At 49.6% G+C, this 18,287-nt stretch overlaps 1 protein-coding gene across 1 annotated transcript in view; it reads right to left on the reverse strand.

Annotated features, from left to right (window-relative positions):
* Positions 1-18,287, reverse strand: part of FAM207A (family with sequence similarity 207 member A) — a 71,472-nt gene that overhangs the window by 2,947 nt on the left and 50,238 nt on the right. Inside the window, exons 4-7 of the mRNA XM_009283135.2 lie at positions 18,190-18,258; positions 13,990-14,143; positions 8,423-8,491; positions 5,794-5,906 (exon numbers count right to left, since the gene is read on the reverse strand). Coding sequence (XP_009281410.2) covers positions 5,794-5,906; positions 8,423-8,491; positions 13,990-14,143; positions 18,190-18,258 — 405 coding nt within the window. The remainder of the gene's footprint in view (positions 1-5,793; positions 5,907-8,422; positions 8,492-13,989; positions 14,144-18,189; positions 18,259-18,287) is intronic.

Genomic DNA, 18,287 nt, shown 5'->3' on the forward strand with positions numbered 1-18,287 from the left:
GGTGTTGGTTCAACGGTTGGACTCAAAGATCTTAGAGGTCTTTTCCAACCTTAATGATTCTATGATTCTATGAAGACACACACGGGAAGGGAGCCAGCCCTGGGCGCGCCCTGGCCAGGGAGCAGAGATAAGCAACCATCCTGTAGCAGAGACCTAATGCTCCTGACATTCCCGGTGGTTGCTCCTCACCAGCTGCCACTGACACACCAAGTACTCGGTGAGGAGCGTAGCTGAGGGCTGGAGTTGCACCAGACCAGGGCATGACCCAGGGACTGCTGCCAGCTGGTGGAGAGGAGAACCTGGGAGTCATCTCAAGGAGCCCATGGCAGCCCCCCAGCCCCACTGCTCCCAGCCAGCAGTTGGCACAAGCTGTCCAAGAGCCTCTGGCAGATCACATGAAGGAAGGATGGCTGGGCTTACTCATGGACAGCTCAGCCAGCGGGTGCCTCCTGTGGTGCAGACCAAGGTCTCACTGCAAGTTCCTGTGTCTGGCACAGCCGTGACACGTGTCAGAACTTGGGATCAAGCTCAGGAACCCACAGGATGAAGGTAGCTCTGCATGGCTGGAAAACAGCATGCCTGTTAGACATCCAGCTGTTTCTCCTCAGCCACACCAAGCAAGGGCTTCACTCCCATGACAGGTGATTACACTGCACGGATGAAAGGCAGGGTGACAGTCAGTTTTAGGGATCCAAGTGCAGACTGCTGACACAGCCAGAGTCCTGGGATCTCTTCAGTGGCTCAGCAAGACTCAGGAGAAAGCAAATTAATCTGTCACGCTCCCATTCCTCTCCTCCACAAATTGGTGTTGGTATGAAGGAGGCAGCGCCAAAGACAACCCTACTGTCATCCAAGAAAAGGTACTACAAACACTGTCCTGCCTATACCCTGCAATGATGATACTGCCCCTGATTTCTCTATGCCAGTCCAACACACCATCCCAGAGCATTTACTGTCAAAGCCAGTTCAACTAAAGCAGCATGGATTAGCCAGTTTTTGCAGTTCATTACAGATTGTATTTACCAGGAAGGTTAGAGTCCACCCAGGGAGCAGGAGGGGATGCACTTCCAGGGATGGGTTCCCAGTCATGGGCCACCAGACAACTTGCTGGCACAGCAAGAGGCACCTAGCCTGGTGCAAAACCTAGGAGCAAAACTCCCAGGTGCAAAACTCCCTGGGCGCAAAACTCCTGCAAACCTGGGAGCTCCACTGGGCTCACCTGTCTGCCCCCATCCACCATCCCTGGCAGCTGCAGAGGCAGCCAGCTCCACCCTGCCAGCACCTGCAGCACAGGCATGTGCCTCGGTGCTGGAGCTGGCAGGGGTTATGCTGGCAAAAGCCATCACACATGCTTAGCTCTAGGAAAAAAAGGAAGCCATGGGGCCAACATGGCTCATAGCTTCAACCAGAGCGTAAGCACAAGTCCTCTCTACCCGGCGTTAAGTCATAGTTTTCATACGCGAAGGGGATGGGGGGACTTGCTTGCACACAGTCTGTAAGGAAAACCTCCCAGGGCAGACAAACCAGAAAGTGGAAGGAAGGAGGAGGGAGTCTACGTACTTGCATTAGGGACTTCCTTGGGTTAGACAAAGGGTCGGGGACAGGTCCGTGTGACTCACCATATTTTTCTGAGACGTGCCACTGGACTGATGCAACCCCTGCTCCAGCAGAGACAAAGCACGATGGGCTATTGCTGGTACTGGGGAGAAATGTGGGAGTTGCAAGAGCTGCTATAAAAAAAAAATCCCTTTGCAACCTGCCAACCAAAGACACTACCCATGAGCTGCTGGCAAAGGAGAATCCCCTTCAACCCACCACTTTGGGTGCTTTGTGTGTAGCAGAAAATATCTGCTGGTACCACCAGATGGACAGGATACCCAGGCTTCTGCTTTCAGACACGGTTCCATGAACAGCCTTCAAGGGCAAAATCACCAACAAGAAAGAAAACAGCTGCGAAAAGTAGCCCCAAATTTTTCCAGTCCTGAGTTTGCAGTGCATTTGCTGCTTACTCACTTCTTGCTAAGTCTAGAGCTGCCAGGTCAGGCCCCCTCCCTCCCCTCCCGCACAACTACTCCTTACAGCTTGGAAGCTATTTTTTCCCACCCTGCTATCTAAAAAAAAAAAATTGGCATGAAAGCTTTTATCATCCGGAAAACATGCCAACTGCGAAGGCGACTCTGCATCTCAAGATGCCTGTTTCCTGGCAGATTTTAAGTCCTTTGCTCAACTGCTAGCATGGCGGGGGCAGGAGATGCCTGCAGCAGCAGGCTGTGAACTGTAGTTTCAAACAGTCACATGTTTAACTGCTGCTAAATACCCAGGAGACCAACATTTTCAAACAGCGGGCTAAGAGCTAGACACACAGCCAAGTGATGGTGTTGGCCCATCCGAGGTAAAGAAAAGGTGTGAATGTGCTGCACGGTGATGCTGTGCATGGAGATGAAGGGCCACCAGCGTGGGTACAGCTACCAGGCAGTACTGAGTGGGGCACCCAGCTCAACACCTCCACCTGGTCAGTCACCCCTTCGCTTCCCGGATAATGAGGGTTCAGCTCTACTGGCTCCCAGCAGTTTGAAGGGAAAGGATGGGACCCAACAACCAGGCTGAGCAGGGGAGAAGTGCTGGATGACTGTTCTGTTGGTGTCCAAATTTCCAGTGACCGACTCTGGCCATAACCACCACAGCTGGCAACCTAAAGGTGCTGGGAAGACCACATGCAGGTTGAGACACCAGGACGGCTCCTGTCTTGATGCCACCCTGGAAGAGCTACACAAACCACAGAGCCCTTTGCCCTGGTGATGCTTTTTGGGCCTCCAAAGTGCTCAAAGCTGGTTTTGCACACAGAAATCCCTTTTCCACTCCAGCCCCAAACTGCAGGGCCTCTTAGAAAAAATTGCACAGGATGAGAAAAGGACGCAGTCGTCAGGCTTTACTCTTTTAGAGAGAGAAGGTGATCTCTTGCCCCATGACCCCCAGCAACATCTACCCTAGTACCTACCTATAACTAGCCCTTCTGCCAGCTGGGGATTTTCCCTAACATTGCAGTTCAGGCCATCCAAGCATTGATTCAACTCGAAGTTACTTGGAACTGCCTGTGAAAAGAAAACTAAGTAGTCTGTGAAGACAGGAATTGATAACCTTTCAGATTTGTTTTCACCCTAGGGAGAAGTTACTAAGAAGAAACTGGTCTGGAACAGAGGTGCGTGGGACAATTCAACTAACTCTCCAGAGGCTTTAAAGGATGGTCTCACTCTCTGCAAAATAGATGGTGCCCAGGAAATTGGTGCTTGCCAAATGAAATCACCACTCCCGCTGGATCTCTGCAAAGCACAGTCATGATGCACCACATGCATCTCCGAGGGGAGGGATATGATCCCACCCATAGAGCACAACCCAGGATGGCATTTTATAAACTTGCCTGTGGCTTCTCTCCAGCTATCGCACCTATTTGTGATGGTGCAGAGCAATGCATCACTGCTGCTGTGAAGGGAAGCATGAGGGCACAGCTCGGCTACTGCATGACCCAGCCGTACAAGAGGCCAGGGCTCTCCTCGTGTGTTGTGTACTATCTAAAAACCACAAGACAAAAAGAAAGCTACAAAGCTCCTGCAAAGTACAGAAGAGAAGCAATGGAAGTCCTCCAACATGCCATGCAAGCTGCCTTCTGTCCCTCCTGCCCTCCAGATACACTTCTCCATCCCCCTGAGTGCCCTGTTCACTAACAAGAGAAGCAACCTTCATCCTCCTTTGTACTTGGATGTCTTCAGCTTCTTCATCTCTTGCCTTCCCTCCACTTAAGCACAAGGATGGCGCCTTTCTCAGGAGGCAGCTAGCTACGAGGTGGAGTAAAGGGGTAAACAGTAGGCTTACAGAGAAAACCACCCCAAAAACCTTAGCTTGGTCCAAGTCTTAGTCACATCTTGGGCTGTTGGGAGCCATAAGCAGCAAGAGCAGCTGCAGGCCACGGGCAGGAGGTGCCGTTAGTGCACAGCCCCGTCCAAGGCTCAGCTCTCCAATGCAGTGCCCAGCCTGCATAACATGAGCAGGGGAAGCATGGCTGCAGCTGGGACTGGTGTTCAGAGCTCAAAATCTAACATGGCCTAAAACACAATCAGATACTGGTAAGAGAGCAAGCAGGAACCAACCAGGAGGTGGGGAGATATTTCGAGTTGTTTGACCCCACCACAGCCCTCTGCTTTCCAGAGCCTTGGTCCCGCAGAGCATTACAGCATGCCGACGAGCAGGACAGCAGTGTTCACCTGCCAGCACTGACACAGGAGCCCTCAGGGGAGAGGAGAGCCCTGCCAGTCCTCTGCCAGCCTGAGAGCAACAGGGTGGAGGATGGGACACAGCCAGCATCTCTCTGCAGCCTCTGCCAGCAGGACTCTCCTGCCAGGCCTTGGGGGAGGAGGGGTGGCATGGTGACATTCCTCTAACAACAAGCAGCATCAGCAACAGCATCTGCATTGCCAGGGGTGAGGCAGGCATTAGAAAAACTGCTTTTGTTCAACAGTGCCAGCCTAGAGGGAGAAAAAAAGCATTACTAGTGATGCAAGAGACAGGTATGATCAAGGTGCCTGCCACTCCCATTACAGCTGGTTTTAGGCACTAACTTGGGTAAGTCAGCTGCAGCTTCCATGTTCTGTCTAGGCATCAGAGTGAATTTCTTTCTTAAAAGTTTCAGATGCTCCTCAGAGTTGACCTGACATAGGCAGGCTGCTTTTCCAAGGTTAAGAAGCATCAGAAAACTTTTTGTACGGTTCAAAAGACAGCACTGACATTTTGGGGTGTCAAATTGGGATCATCTCAAATACGGAACAGCCCTGCCTTTAGTTGTCCCCACGAAAATTCACTGGAGTTTTGTGAAAATTGGTGTTTGGTAGAAGGAAAGGCCTCCCCCTGCTGCAGCACTTCCCAAACCCAAACATGTAAATGACCAGCTGAAGTTCACAGCCTGCAGCCAGGACACATTTTGGGATGCTTCCTATAGGGCAGGCCAAGCAGGGAACACGACACAGGTCAAAAGGGATCAGCATCACACACGGAAAGCACACACTTCCAGGGTAGGAGGAAGGCAAGTCCAAGTTAGGCATGATCTGCAATTTCACAGGGCTTCTGTTGCATGCTGCAGCAGCAGTCTAGTGGTTCACTGTACACATGGAAAAACCCCATTCTTTTAAGTCATTTTTCCAGTGATGGGAATAAGCTCGTATTTCAATTCATATTTACCAAAACAAGAACCAGACAAACTAAGTACTGTGTGAAAGTGTGTTTATTCCAAAGCTAAATTTCTCACATAAAACAATGTCTCTGAACAGCAGCATCGGTCCTTACACAGTTCTACAACAGCCTTCTGGGCTCCAGGGCTTGGGGTCTTGAACCATCTCAACATAGCAACAGGGAACCTCTTTTCAGAGTTGTCAGAAAGGGGAGGGAAACGACAGAAAACAGATACATTGCCACTGGCACAATTTAAGAAATTGTGCCTGCTCACAAGAAGAGAAAAGGTGTCAAGACACTTCACAGGGAGCTTAATGTCTGCACAAAGATCTCGCAGAACACCCTGCTCTCTGCAGGCTGCTTGCCAAGGAGCAGCTGCCACTGTCAGGAGAGAACGGCATTATTCCTGCAGACAGAAAACAGGACTGTTGGATTTAATAATCTGCTGAACTGCTTCCAAGGACTAAAGTAGCTGAGAGGTCATGTTAGTGATGTGTTCCTTTGCAGCCTGAAGCCCTCACACCAGCTCCAGTGCGCACATTTGGTCCCAGATGACACCCTAGAGGGGTTTACCTTCTTCCTCCTGCCTCAGCCTCTTGGAGAGATGCTCGCTGATGGCCATGAGGGGGTTGGCTCTGTACCTGGGATTGGTGATGACCTCATGAAACCGAGCCACTTCCTCCTCTCTGAGGAAAGAAAAATAACACACAAATGCTAAGTGCCTCATGCAAAAGGAACTGAGCAGATAAGAACAGAACTCATAAAGCAGTGGGTTTCTGTACAGACAGAATGATCTTGGGTGTAAACCTCAGAAACAGTGCAAGAAATAAACCTAATTTATCCAAGGGCAAAGCTCAAATTGCTGCCAACTTCATGGGAGCCAGAGACTTGATCTCATGCCACAGAGACAGAAACAATCACATTAGTGTCCAGCATCACTTGGAAATGTTTTTTTTTAGAGCTTTTCCCTAGTAAATCAGGAACAAGAGACTGTGAGTATCTAGCAAATCACTAAGAATGAAAACTACTTCACAGTGCACTAGGACAAAAGCAGATTCTGCTTTCGAGAACTCATCTCCTGACCCTCTTTATTGCTCAACATAGAGGCTTGGTAATCCTATGTGCAACACTAGTTAAACACCATGGGAGGAGCATGACAGAATTACCTTTGCATGCTTGGTCACAGCTGGTTGCTGTGGAAATGGTCTTGTCTTAAAAAGCAAGAAAGCAGTGATGAAGAAGAACAGAGCAGGAGGAGTGTGAAAAAAAAAAGTGAGCTTTCACATAAGTCACATCCATTGCGACCTCCCCATCTCCCTCAGACTGCTAAGCTCTCCACAGCCCAGCCAGACACACATCTCCATGTTCTCAGTAGTTGCTGTGGGTCAGCAGAGTGCTATTCAGCCTGCAGCATGCAGCTAGTTCTCTCCCTAGTAGGGCCCTTCCATTCAACGCCAGCTCTGCCCCAGCCAGAGGAACAGAGAGAGAAGCCAAACCTGAAGCTTGGGTTGTGGCAGTTGGGGCAATGGGGTGAGACTTAGGGAACCTCCAGTACTAACTAACGTCCTGGAAAACAAACCTCAAAGACCTTCCTCCAAAGTTTTTCCCTGCCAAGAAGCACAGACTTCCCAGACCACTACGGTAGGATACATGCCACTACTCAGTGCATCTGTCCAGTTTTGTGCAGAGGAGAAGAGGGGGGCACACAGGGGATCAACAGCTTGCTGATACAGAAGATCGTGGTGGAGTTGCCTATTTGGATTCAGATCTGTATACAAGTCCCTCCTCACGCAGTGTTCCTCACCCATGAGTTCCAGCACAATGAGACACTCACTGGTGGTACTCGAGGCCATGACCCTTGGGCTTCTGCAATGAGCCAAGGAGGGACTCATCCAGAAAGGCAGAACTGAGCAAGAAAGGCATCCCAGCACTGACACTGGCCAGTTTCAGACAGAGAAGGGTATTCACAGAGTGTGCTGGAGAGCAGTGGTGAGATCTGTAGGCTGTTCTCCTCAGCTTGAGTTTGAAGTTGAATGGCTCAGAACTGACAGAAATCCTGGAAACAGGCATCACAGGAAGTAAACACTGCCAGATCACAGTGCCTAGCCCCAGGAGAGCTGTGCTGAGGGGAAATTAAGTTCTTGATGCCTGGTGGCAGTATAAAATATCCAACAGATTATACAGAGGAATAAGGAGTTGCCAGACCCTTAACCAAGTCCAGGAATTATTCAAAAGCATTTAGTGCTTCATTTTACAAGAAAAGGTTTGGCAGATGCCAATGGACAGCTGTCCTCGTAAGGGATGTACGGCATATAAGTTAGCATCCCAGAGGTGTTCCAACAGAACAGCTGTAGCTCCTGATGCTATGCAGAGTTCCAGGAGCTCCTCACCTACACAACCACAGGAGGCTTTCCTGAAGGGTATCAGCTAGAGCTACGTGGGCCTGGTGTCATAAAAGACTGAGCCACAGCTGGATGTTGCTCCAACTCAGCAAGCCGAGACAAAGGACGCACCACCTGGTTGATAACCACATTGTCCATGCTGCACAGAGAGACACAGTAAAGACATACTCACTTGGTACAGCCAGAAGTGACAACTGTGGCCAGGAGGAACAAGATGACAGTTGATGTGGGTTTGTCCTGAAACAGGAGGCCCAAGCCATCACTTTGTTTTCAATGAGACAGGGAAAGTGAACTCTTAAAGGAGCAAGTGCAGTTTCCTGTGCTCTCTTTGCTTAGATGTTACACGAGACAGAAGCGGAAGCAGACTGAATCCATTTAGAATTGACCAAGTCTGGTAGGGACAAAGACAGGACACCCACAAACATCCTGCGCTATGTAAAGAGGAAAATCAAAGCTGCGACCTCTTCTAGGGCCTTCAGGTGAGCAAGACTGAAACACTGGAACTGGTTGCCTACAGAGGTTGTGAGATGTCCATCCTTGGAGATATTCAAAAGCTGTGTGGACATGGTCCTGGGCAACCAGCTCTAGGTGACCCTGCTTGAGCAGGGGGGGTTGGACCAGCTGACCTCCAGAGGTCCCTTCCAGTCTCAACCATTCTGTAACACTCAGCAGGGACTGGACACACTGATAACTGGGTACTTACAAGAGCTGGCGTTTCGGCTGCCCTCGAGGTCCCTTCCAGTCTCAACCATTCTGTAACACTCAGCAGGGACTGGACACACTGATAACTGGGTACTTACAAGAGCTGGCGTTTCTGAGCTTGTTTCATCAGACAGAAGTCTGCTGGCTCTGCCTTTGCTTTTACATGGCTGGGGAGAGAAGAAACAAAAGAAGTGAGAGAGTGTTATAGAGGAGCGGTAATTTAGCAATTGCTGTGGAGATGGAAAGAGTCCAGGGATTCTGCATCTGCCTTCCCAGAAAGTATGGGTAGTTGTCCTGTATGGAAATTGTCCTGAAAGGCAATTATTTCCATAGCCAGACAGTAATGGAGATGCAAACTCCTTCTGCCACACACTGACAACAGCTCAGGAGTCAGGATTAAATGGGCAGGAGGTAAACGCACTAAAGAAAAGTCAGATCACTTAATTCTAGAACTGGTCATGAGCTGTCCATGCCCAGATCACTTTCTGCTTATTGCTAACCTCCAGGTCAAACCGATACTGTTGCTTAGAGAAAAGATCTCATCGAACTTCCCCTCACCACCAGGTACACATCACCTCTGCACATCTCATGTTCCTTGCTAATGCTGCCGAGCTCCAGCATCGGCAGACATCAGTTATAGACAGTGCCACAGTTACTCAGCAAGAAGAGGGAAGTGCCAGCCCTGCTTCAAGTCCTGTGATGGGACCACTGGGGTGTAAGGTGTCATTTATATTTTAAGATAAAGAATGGCAATACTCCTTTCTCCCTGTGAACACATCCTCGTCAAAGGCTTGCCAGTTTAAGTCAGCTGCAAACAGATTAGCTAAAGAGAAAGCACAACAACAGAGCTTCAGCTTTTGCCACCAAACATAGGTTTTGAGAACCCATGAAGTTGCAAGAAGATGGACCCATGGGAATGCAGGATGGTGCACTATGTGCAGCTGAGGCACAGCAGCAAGCACAGATCTGCACTCTTTGCACCCATTTCTTATTCCTGGGCAAAGTCCAAGGAGACCAGAGGTGTAATACCATCCTGCACAGGATGCTGGAAGCACATGGTACCCGATGCCAAGCAGCGGCAGAGATTTACCACAAAGCCAAGCACTGAGCCCAAGCAAGGGAACACGCAGGAAGGGCAGCAACTGCTTTTGGGACTTGAAGTGCACAAGGGGAGTTGCTGGTAGAACTGGACATTAAGGAAAGGAGAAGAAAATTCCATTCTTCAGGGTTACACAGATACAGAGGTAAACAGGAGAAGCAAGCGGGGAAGAGAGTCTGCCTCCACAGAGCAGCTCCCCTCCGATTCACCCTGGGGCTGAGCCCCAGCACACAGCCCAAGGCGGGAAGAGGGTCTGCCTCCCACCCCTCTGTTGGGGCAGGGCTCAAGGAGGAATCTCACCTTACTGGTGGGTGCTGGGGGCCAGGACCTCCCCCACCTGATCTGCCCCAGAGCCCTTCAGCTTTCTCAAGGTTAGGAAACATGACAGTCCCTCATTTTCTCTTCAAGATAGCAGGATCTGGTCTCTTGTTGGCAGTGTTACAGTGACCTCCTCTTCCTATTTCCCTCTCTGACCCACTACCCTCCATCCTTTTATTCTGCATTTTTTTCCTCGTTCTTCCTTTCCTCCTCCTCCCTCGCCCCATATTCCTTCACCCCACTCACTTTCATCATCCCTCTCTACTCGATCACCTCTTGCTCCTTTTCCTCATCTCTCCTTCTCTCCATCCTGGCCCATTTTATTTTTCCTCAAGGGGGATCCTGGTGGACCCAAGCTGCTGAGGGCTGCTCTCACCACTGCCCCAATCACATTTGATTTACCCTCAGCCCAGCACAGTGTGCCCCAGCATCAAAGCTCCCTGCCAACCCAGACAAACCCAAACAGTGTGGATGTATATCAGCCAGCCTTTGCAGCACAGAGCCTGTGCAGGAAAGAGTAGCCAGGCAGATCAATGCCTGCGCACTGCTCCTGTACCCTTCAGTCCCTCTCGAGGTCACCCCGGCACTGCTGGTGTTACAAAACAGGCCTGAGAGCTCACGAGGAACGGCAATCAGCAAGAGCAGACAAACAGCTACAGGGGTTCGAGCAGCTCCTGTCACACTGCTGTGTCCACTGGTACTGCGAGACACAGAAAGAGCAGGAAGCATCTCTGCTCTCTTCATGTCCGTTAACTGCTCAGCACAGGAACAATTTCTTGTCCCAGTTTGCCTGGATTGCTCACAGAAGCACAGAGAAATCCCTTCTCAAGTTGGATGGCAACCCAGGTCATCAGAGCAGGGGCTTGACAAGTGTGCCACCAAGTCGCCATGGCAGTCCCTTCAAAGATGAGTAGCTCTGCAGAGGGTTACAATGCTTAAAGGAAAGCCTTTCTAGAGTGCATCCCGGGCCATACAAGACCACGTGCCCCAGAGGCTGTGCCTGGTGGGACAGCTTCCTCTGCAGCACACCACAAGGGTGCGGGTCTGCTTCAGGCTGTGCAAGCCCACTTTTCCTTTCAGCCACCCCACTATTTTAAAGGGCTCGATGCTTCTGAAGGCTTTTCAGTTCCACTCAACAGCTCTGCCCCACTGGTTTGGCAGGTTTGAAGGGCTGCTGCCCGAATTTCCCCCACCAAACCACCAGCACACTGCCTGCTCACTTGGACCGTATTAGTAACCCTGTTTCATTACACTTCATTGCCTTCATTCATTATAAAACAGAAAAACCTCACTGTAATGCTCTCTTACCCAGCAGGAGATCAAATTCCTGGAGAATCTAATCTTTTATTAATAATGCTGACAAATCACCAGAGTATTACCCTTCATTTATGTAATGATTCAAATCCTACAAAAGCTGCCTCTGATATTTCAAACACTTATGCACACACATCCTCATGCAGTCCAGGAAGCCACAAGCCAGCAAGGGGAAGAAGAGCACTGTAGCTCCTCCATGCCAGTACCAAGGGGGACTGCTTTTTGGTTGGCATGTCACAGGCAATCTGGGTGACATCAGTCAATGCCAAGCTCCCACCTCCGCTGTGCCGACTGCAGATGGTGCTGGCCAATCCCGAAATTCTCAGCCAGGGCTGGGCTTCTCTACCCTGCTGTGCCGCAGGTCCACTGGGCTTTCTAGACACCAGAGCCTTGCAGCCAAAGTGAAAACAGAGCCAGAGTATGAGCACAGGCTTCCAAAAGGAGAGAAGGGCTGCCACACTCCCACAGCAGGTCTGGGTTTGGAGAGAGAAGGAGCTGACGGCACTTCTCTGAGGATGTCAGACTGGAGATTCATGCAAGACCACCGAATGCTTCCACATGTGTCACACATCCTCTGCCATGAAGCATACTACAGAAGAGAAGAGCGATTGCAGTAGCTGGAAGGACCATTTTGGCCAGTGTTTTGCCTTGAAGCTGCCTGCAGCAGACGGCCAGAGAGGGATAAGACCAAGGCAAGCATATAGCCACATCCTCTCCAGTATTTGCAGCTCAGAGACCTTGTGCCAGCTGCAGTTTATATACATGCAGTAACCCTCCATGGAGCTCTCCTCATTGGATTTGTCAGGTCTCACCTGAACCCACAGGCTTCCCTCAGCCACAACATCCTGCAGCAAGGAGCTGTGCAGAGCAGTGAGCCTCCTGCTTGCACTGAACTGGCTACTCGCTAGCTATGTTTGATGTCCTTTACTTCTCATACTGGAAAAGAAGATGAACTACTTCCTAACCACATCACACTTGATTTTATAGACTATTACATTCCCAAGCCTCTTCGCCTCCATCTGCGGTCCAGGCTGAGGACTCCCTGGCTCACTTAGTCACCCCTTGCGCAGAAGCTGTGCCAGATCCTCCACCGTCATCCTTGTCAGCTGTCCCTGAGCCTTTTCCAGTTCTACTCTATCTTTTGAGCTGGTCCAGAATTGCAGGCTGCAGCAACACCGTGTATTGGTACTAGATTATGCAGCACCTGGGAAAGCAATCCCCAAAGGAAGCACCCTACCTGTCCTCCCTCCCCTATACGTACTTTCTGCAAGCCACTCTCCTGGATAACACGGGCTGTCACCAAGGGGGCTGGGGAAAAATGATGAGGGGGAATGACCCCTGAACAGAACCTGGAGTCAGATGCCACATGTGGTTGTGGCACATCATCAGAGAAAGAGGGCAAAGCCACCTATTCAGGCTAAGCCCTGGCCCAGAACTCCATCCAATCAACCCTCAGTGCTCTGCAAGACTCGAAACTCTGCATGTTCTTTTGCTGTTCATTCCCATTGAAAGAATGAACTGCCCAGGCTGACTGAATGGCTGCATAAAGAAAAAAAAAAAAAGAAAAAAAATGCTATTCAAAGAATTAGAAGCCAAGTTAAGGAAGAAAATATTTTCCCGTGCTTAGATGCAAGGTTCATAGCTGCTGTTTGTCTGAGGAGTGGCTTTCCAGAAGCACAGGGAACTGCCAACTCAGCCAAGCTCTGTAGGTGCGTGTCCCACCTGGGTCAGAGTTTATTTCTGGGGCATCCAGCAAGTCACAAGAGGGTTCATGGTATCTCCAGCCTTGATCTGCAACCAACGAAGAGGGTGCTTTGCCAGACAGCCGCCTTCTTGGCTGTTCTCTAATCCAAATGCTTTCTTATTATGGTCAAAACAAGTTCAAAGAATTAGAAGCCAAGTTAAGGAAGAAAATATTTTCCCGTGCTTAGATGCAAGGTTCATAGCTGCTGTTTGTCTGAGGAGTGGCTTTCCAGAAGCACAGGGAACTGCCAACTCAGCCAAGCTCTGTAGGTGCGTGTCCCACCTGGGTCAGAGTTTATTTCTGGGGCATCCAGCAAGTCACAAGAGGGTTCATGGTATCTCCAGCCTTGATCTGCAACCAACGAAGAGGGTGCTTTGCCAGACAGCCGCCTTCTTGGCTGTTCTCTAATCCAAATGCTTTCTTATTATGGTCAAAACAAGTTTCTAGTTCCAACCCCTACCGAGCAACTGGAGAGGAGGGACAAGCGTTTGTGCAGCACGCAGAGCACTTTTATTCTGCACTGGGGGATGCGAAAGCAGCTGCAACACTGACCGGATGGTCAGGCAGAGCACTGCATTAAAAAGGAGAAAACGTAAGGGCAACCAGAACCCACCCTATGGCTGGCTGGGACGGCTGACATGTGGGTGTCAGAGGATCAGAAATAGCCCTTCTCTTTCAGTACAATAAAGGGAATGGAAACACCATCTTTCTGTTCTTGTCCAGTCACATTGCAAGCCAACGGGGTGAACAAAGAGTCTGGCCAGAGCGTAAAGCTCTGCTCAAAGGGCTTGAACTGCCTCAGGAGAAAGCCTGGAGGTCTGGAAGGACAGAATGGCAGGACGCAACACCTCAAGTCGATTCTCAGGTGAGCTCAGCAGCATTACACTCTAGAGACTTGTGTGTCACTCCTGCAACTCCCAGGGCATGTGGTTGCTCCCAGCTTGTCTCATGCCAAGCCTCATCTGAGCAGTACAGTTCCCCTCTTAGCTGTGGATTCAGAAGACACATTTAAGCTTTTTTCTTGCAGCGAGTGAAGCATGGAAAGGCGTGAAATGGAGTTGAGAATGAGGCCCTGTTCTGCTGACTATTGGCACTGAGCTTGCATTGTCTGTAACTACAAGCTGAGCTGAAGGGCACTCCATCCTGCAGGAAGAAGGGAAATACACAGCCCACCCCTAAATGGCACATACCTCTTGGATGGCTTCCTGCCCCTGCCACCTGTGGTCAGGTCGGAGAGCTCAGGTAGGGCTTCCATCAACAGCTGCATGTCTCCCACCACAGGTGTTGCTTTCCGCTTTGCTTCAGCTTTTTGCTTCTGCGTGGCTAGCTTCACACTTTCTATTTCTAAATCAGAAACAGGACATTACTGGCGGAAGAGGAAGCGTTTGCAAGAGATAACCCTTGAGCTAAGAAATTCATAGGCTGCTTCACCATCTACAGGAACAACAGGCCAGAAGTGATTTAAACCAGGGAAAGACTGAAAATAGTGCAGCTGGGTAGTTCTCTCCCTTGCTGTGTTTGCTTATAACTATATACATCTCTACTGACATTTGCAATGGGAAGTGAAATCCCCAGACTGATTTTGTCTAAACTGTTTCCATCCCTTGCACTGTTCATTGCTCACAGCAACACGGCACAGGAGTGCTGGGGTGGAAAAAACCATGCTGATGTTGCATGTAGTTAGGAGAGAGAAACAAGAGAGGAAGGGACAAACCAAATACAGTCAGCTCCACATGTGGCATCAAACAGTCACAGCCCCATCTCTGCTTTTCTGTTGGGACAGAACAATGGTCTCCTAGCACAGGCAGAAAAGATGGACTTAATTTCAGTTGTTTACTTAGTTTGGAGCAAGTCAAGGTCTCACCTTCATGACTCATGGTAGAGCTCAAGCAGTCAGATGCTGGATAAACTGGGCCCTTAGAAAAGCACTGCACCAAGTGGCAGACACAGAGGCAGCTGGCTTTTCCTTGAGACCATATTTACCAGTCTCCCTGCAGCAGCTCTGAGCAAGGCTGTGGGCACATAAGGCTCTACAAATGTTACAGCAGTCTCCCTTCTCAGCCATGGGAGGTGGGCATTGAAAGCCACAGGCTTCTGCCTCAATCCTCGAGGCTCCCTGGTGTAGAAATAGGTCCTGCAGCTGCCAAAGCCTTACAGAGCCAGCAGCCTCCAGGGTGAGCCCCAGCAGAACATGTTCTCCTCCAGGACAGCCCACAAAAGCCCAGCACTGCTACAAGCCTCCAGTTGAGCTCCAAGATGCCCCAACCTGTCCCAGAAGTCCCTTGAAGATGCCACCAGAAACAGCTAGAGCTCAGTGGGATCCAGGAGCTCCTTTTCCTTCTGTCAGGTGATCACCAGGCCTGGAAACCCGCTGCATTGTCTTGACACCCGCGAGGGGTACCAGTGCTGCGCGGTACATGATGGTGGACTCCACCTCCTCCATGTGCACCCAGCAGAGGCCACAGCGGAAGAGCAGGCTTCTGCTTATTGCCTTGGATGATAAGTGTATTGCAAGGACAAGCCTCAGCGCTGAGTTAGAAACTCCTTGTCTGGACATGACGGAGCACAGTGCCAGCAGCCATGGGGCCAAGCTGGCGACACAGGGAGGCCAACAGCTTCCAACGGCAGCATGGCCACAGAAGCAGGACGAATCAGCACAAGTATTTTTGGTGGGAACACGAAAGCAGCAAGCCATTCTACAGACCGCAGGCAGGATGCCACCTGCAATTCTGGGTCTAATCCTGCCACCCACATTCAAGAAAGCAGAACTCAAATTCACTGGCTAGCTGCTGGCTCCTTTAATATCTTTGTCTTGTCTGCTCCCCAACTCAGCTGAGTTGAAGAGCAACAGTTTTTCATGAACTGCAATTTTGCTGTACATGGAAGTTTGTGACAAATCTGGATCGTAAACGCTTCTCCTCACAGCAATCTCTGCCAGCTTTCTGTTCTGCATCACTTCTTTTTTTGGTCTGGCTTTATGAAGCTGACTACTTCAGTGCTTTCATAAACAGTATGTGCTCAAAATTTTCAGACACCTGATTCTGCACAAACATCCCAAATTCTTTTCCTATGAAGTCTCATTCGTCTGAGGAGCCATGCGATATATGTATTTTTAAATGTGCATACTTCTAATGACTGAAGCATTACATATTTTTTTTCCCTCTCTAGTCTCTCCTGAGATGATTTATTGGAATGGAAGAAATCTCAAAGTTTTGCGTTTGCACTACTGGGCTGAACTTTAGTTCCCAGGGTCTTGGCATCCAGTGTCACAAAAGCAGCCCTGGGACAAGAAGAAACAACAAACTCTTGGGAAGATTTAGGAAAACAGGATGTAATGATAACAACTTCAGCAGTCCAAGTTGGGTTCTTTTTTGGGGGGCAAAGACTGCAAAACCCACAAAGAATTGGCAGTTATCTGCATCAGATAAAAATCAATGTGTTTCAGTTGACTGCAGCTCTTTAAGGTCACAATGTTAGAATGCCAAGTTTCATTTAAAAATCTCCATCTCTGGAAATACCAGTTCATTTTGCTCCATCAGCTAATAATAATAATATAATTTCTTTTATTGATGTTTATCCAGGCTCTTTCCAGCTATTCCATTTTTCTCAGTAACAAGCTGCACACCTGGTACTAACACTTGCTGACTTTTCTTACAGAAATCCCCGGGTACTTGCTACCCTTAGCAAAGCATTTGCTAGGGAACGCTGGTATTTGCCAACTGGCCACAAGTTTAGTGGAAGAGTCAAGAGAGCCAGCAATTTAGGTACTTCTGTATCTGTAAAGCACTTCTAATACCTAGTATCTTCTAAGACAGATAATTTGTCCTGAAGTTTTCTATCTTGGTGTTCTCCTTCAAGCAAAGCCTCTGCATTTCATTTGTATTCCCTCAGCTTAGTAATTTCAGAGCCAAGAGAGGAGGAAAGAGGCCACTCCAGGAGGAGCAGGGCCAAAATAACATACGTGATCTTGAGAAAGACTGATGCTACAAAGGCATATATGCAGGAGGGCAGGATTAAGAGAGTGTAGGGATCCTGCTCCTGGGCTTTTCCAAAGTGGCTGACCTTGACTATGGGAGCAGTGCTGTCACCTCACTGCAGGAGTGTGCCCTCTGTTTCTTGCAGAAGACAAGAGTCCCATGTACCCCTTTTACTGTGGATTCTGTCATAAAATGCTGCTGAGGACATGCCTTCCTCCACAGCACCTGGTACCAGTCCAGGTATCAGGGGAGGGAAAGCTCAGCTGTGCTCCAGCAGTCCCCTCCTCTGTTCCCACAAGAGTATCAGACAAGGAGAGACCTTTAGGAGCACTAAAAGTGCAGCCAGCAGGCCAGATGTTAGGACTAGCACAGCCGTCTATGCTTTGTGCCCAACAGGGACACCGATGGTTGCAGATGTCAAAGGCACTTGGAAGTTTTGGTTGGTGATAGGGAGGACGTTTCCTTCACACTCACGGTGTTAAATTATTAGCTCTTTATGTAAGAGGAGCCAGAGACACCTTCACTGCGACTGGTTACATCACAGGTTGATGGACTTGAGCTCAGAGCTCAGGAGCCGAGAGCATATGGTGCGGCAGAAAGCCACATCCCTCAGCCCCAAACACAGTCTGTCAGCAACTCTGTTGGGCAGGAGGGAGTTAAGGGAAATGCCTGTCCCAAGAACAGCTCCAGGTGGCAAGAGAAATCCCTCTGCTACACTGGGTAGCACAGCACCTCTTACTGTGCTGAGATAGTCGAAGCAAAAATACAGACGCTTCCCACAGGAAACAGAAGCATTTCTGCCATGGGCTGGTTTTGTTTAGCTCGTATTTCACAGCCTCAAGAAAGGCCAGACTGTCTGGTAAGTGGGTTCACTGACCTGTGGCACATGGGAAGAGCAGTAACACAACCAGCAGCATCCAGAGACCTCCCTTACTGAAGGGCAGGAGGGCCCACTGCAGGCTTTCACCACAGATCCTTGGGATTAGCTGGTGGCCGCGTGGGGCTCAGCTCCAAGCTGTCCTACCGTCCCCACAGCTCCTCAGGGAGCTCCACTATACAGCTAGTCATATCTGTACCAGAGCTTTAAAAGATGATAGAGAAACATGCTACACCTCATGGGAACAGTGTCCTATCTGGACAAATAAAGGTTTTACGTAGTCACTTCTATTACACGTGGAGGAAGATCAAAAGTAGGTTTGGGGCAATGACTCAGTCTCAGTTCTAAACACTGAGACACAATACCTGGCACTTTTATCCCACGTGCTGGTGAGCAGATGTGAAGGTTTCTGAGAAGCATTCAGCCTCCCCCCAGCACTGCCCAGCACTGCCACCCACACCCCAGGTACAGAGAGTTCCAACAGAGCCACGCTCTGTGATGCCCATGGTACCGCCGTGTTTCAGAGGAGTACTTACTCTGTAGCCATCTTTCTTTCCTCAGCTTCATTTTTTCTTTTTTGGAAAGAACCGTTTTTTCTTCTAGACCTAGAGGAAAAGAGAGACATTGAGATGGA

Source organism: Aptenodytes forsteri, unplaced genomic scaffold (assembly GCF_000699145.1).
Source record: "Aptenodytes forsteri isolate BGI_AS27 unplaced genomic scaffold, ASM69914v1 Scaffold198, whole genome shotgun sequence".
In the NCBI taxonomy this organism is placed as follows: Eukaryota; Metazoa; Chordata; class Aves; order Sphenisciformes; family Spheniscidae; genus Aptenodytes; species Aptenodytes forsteri.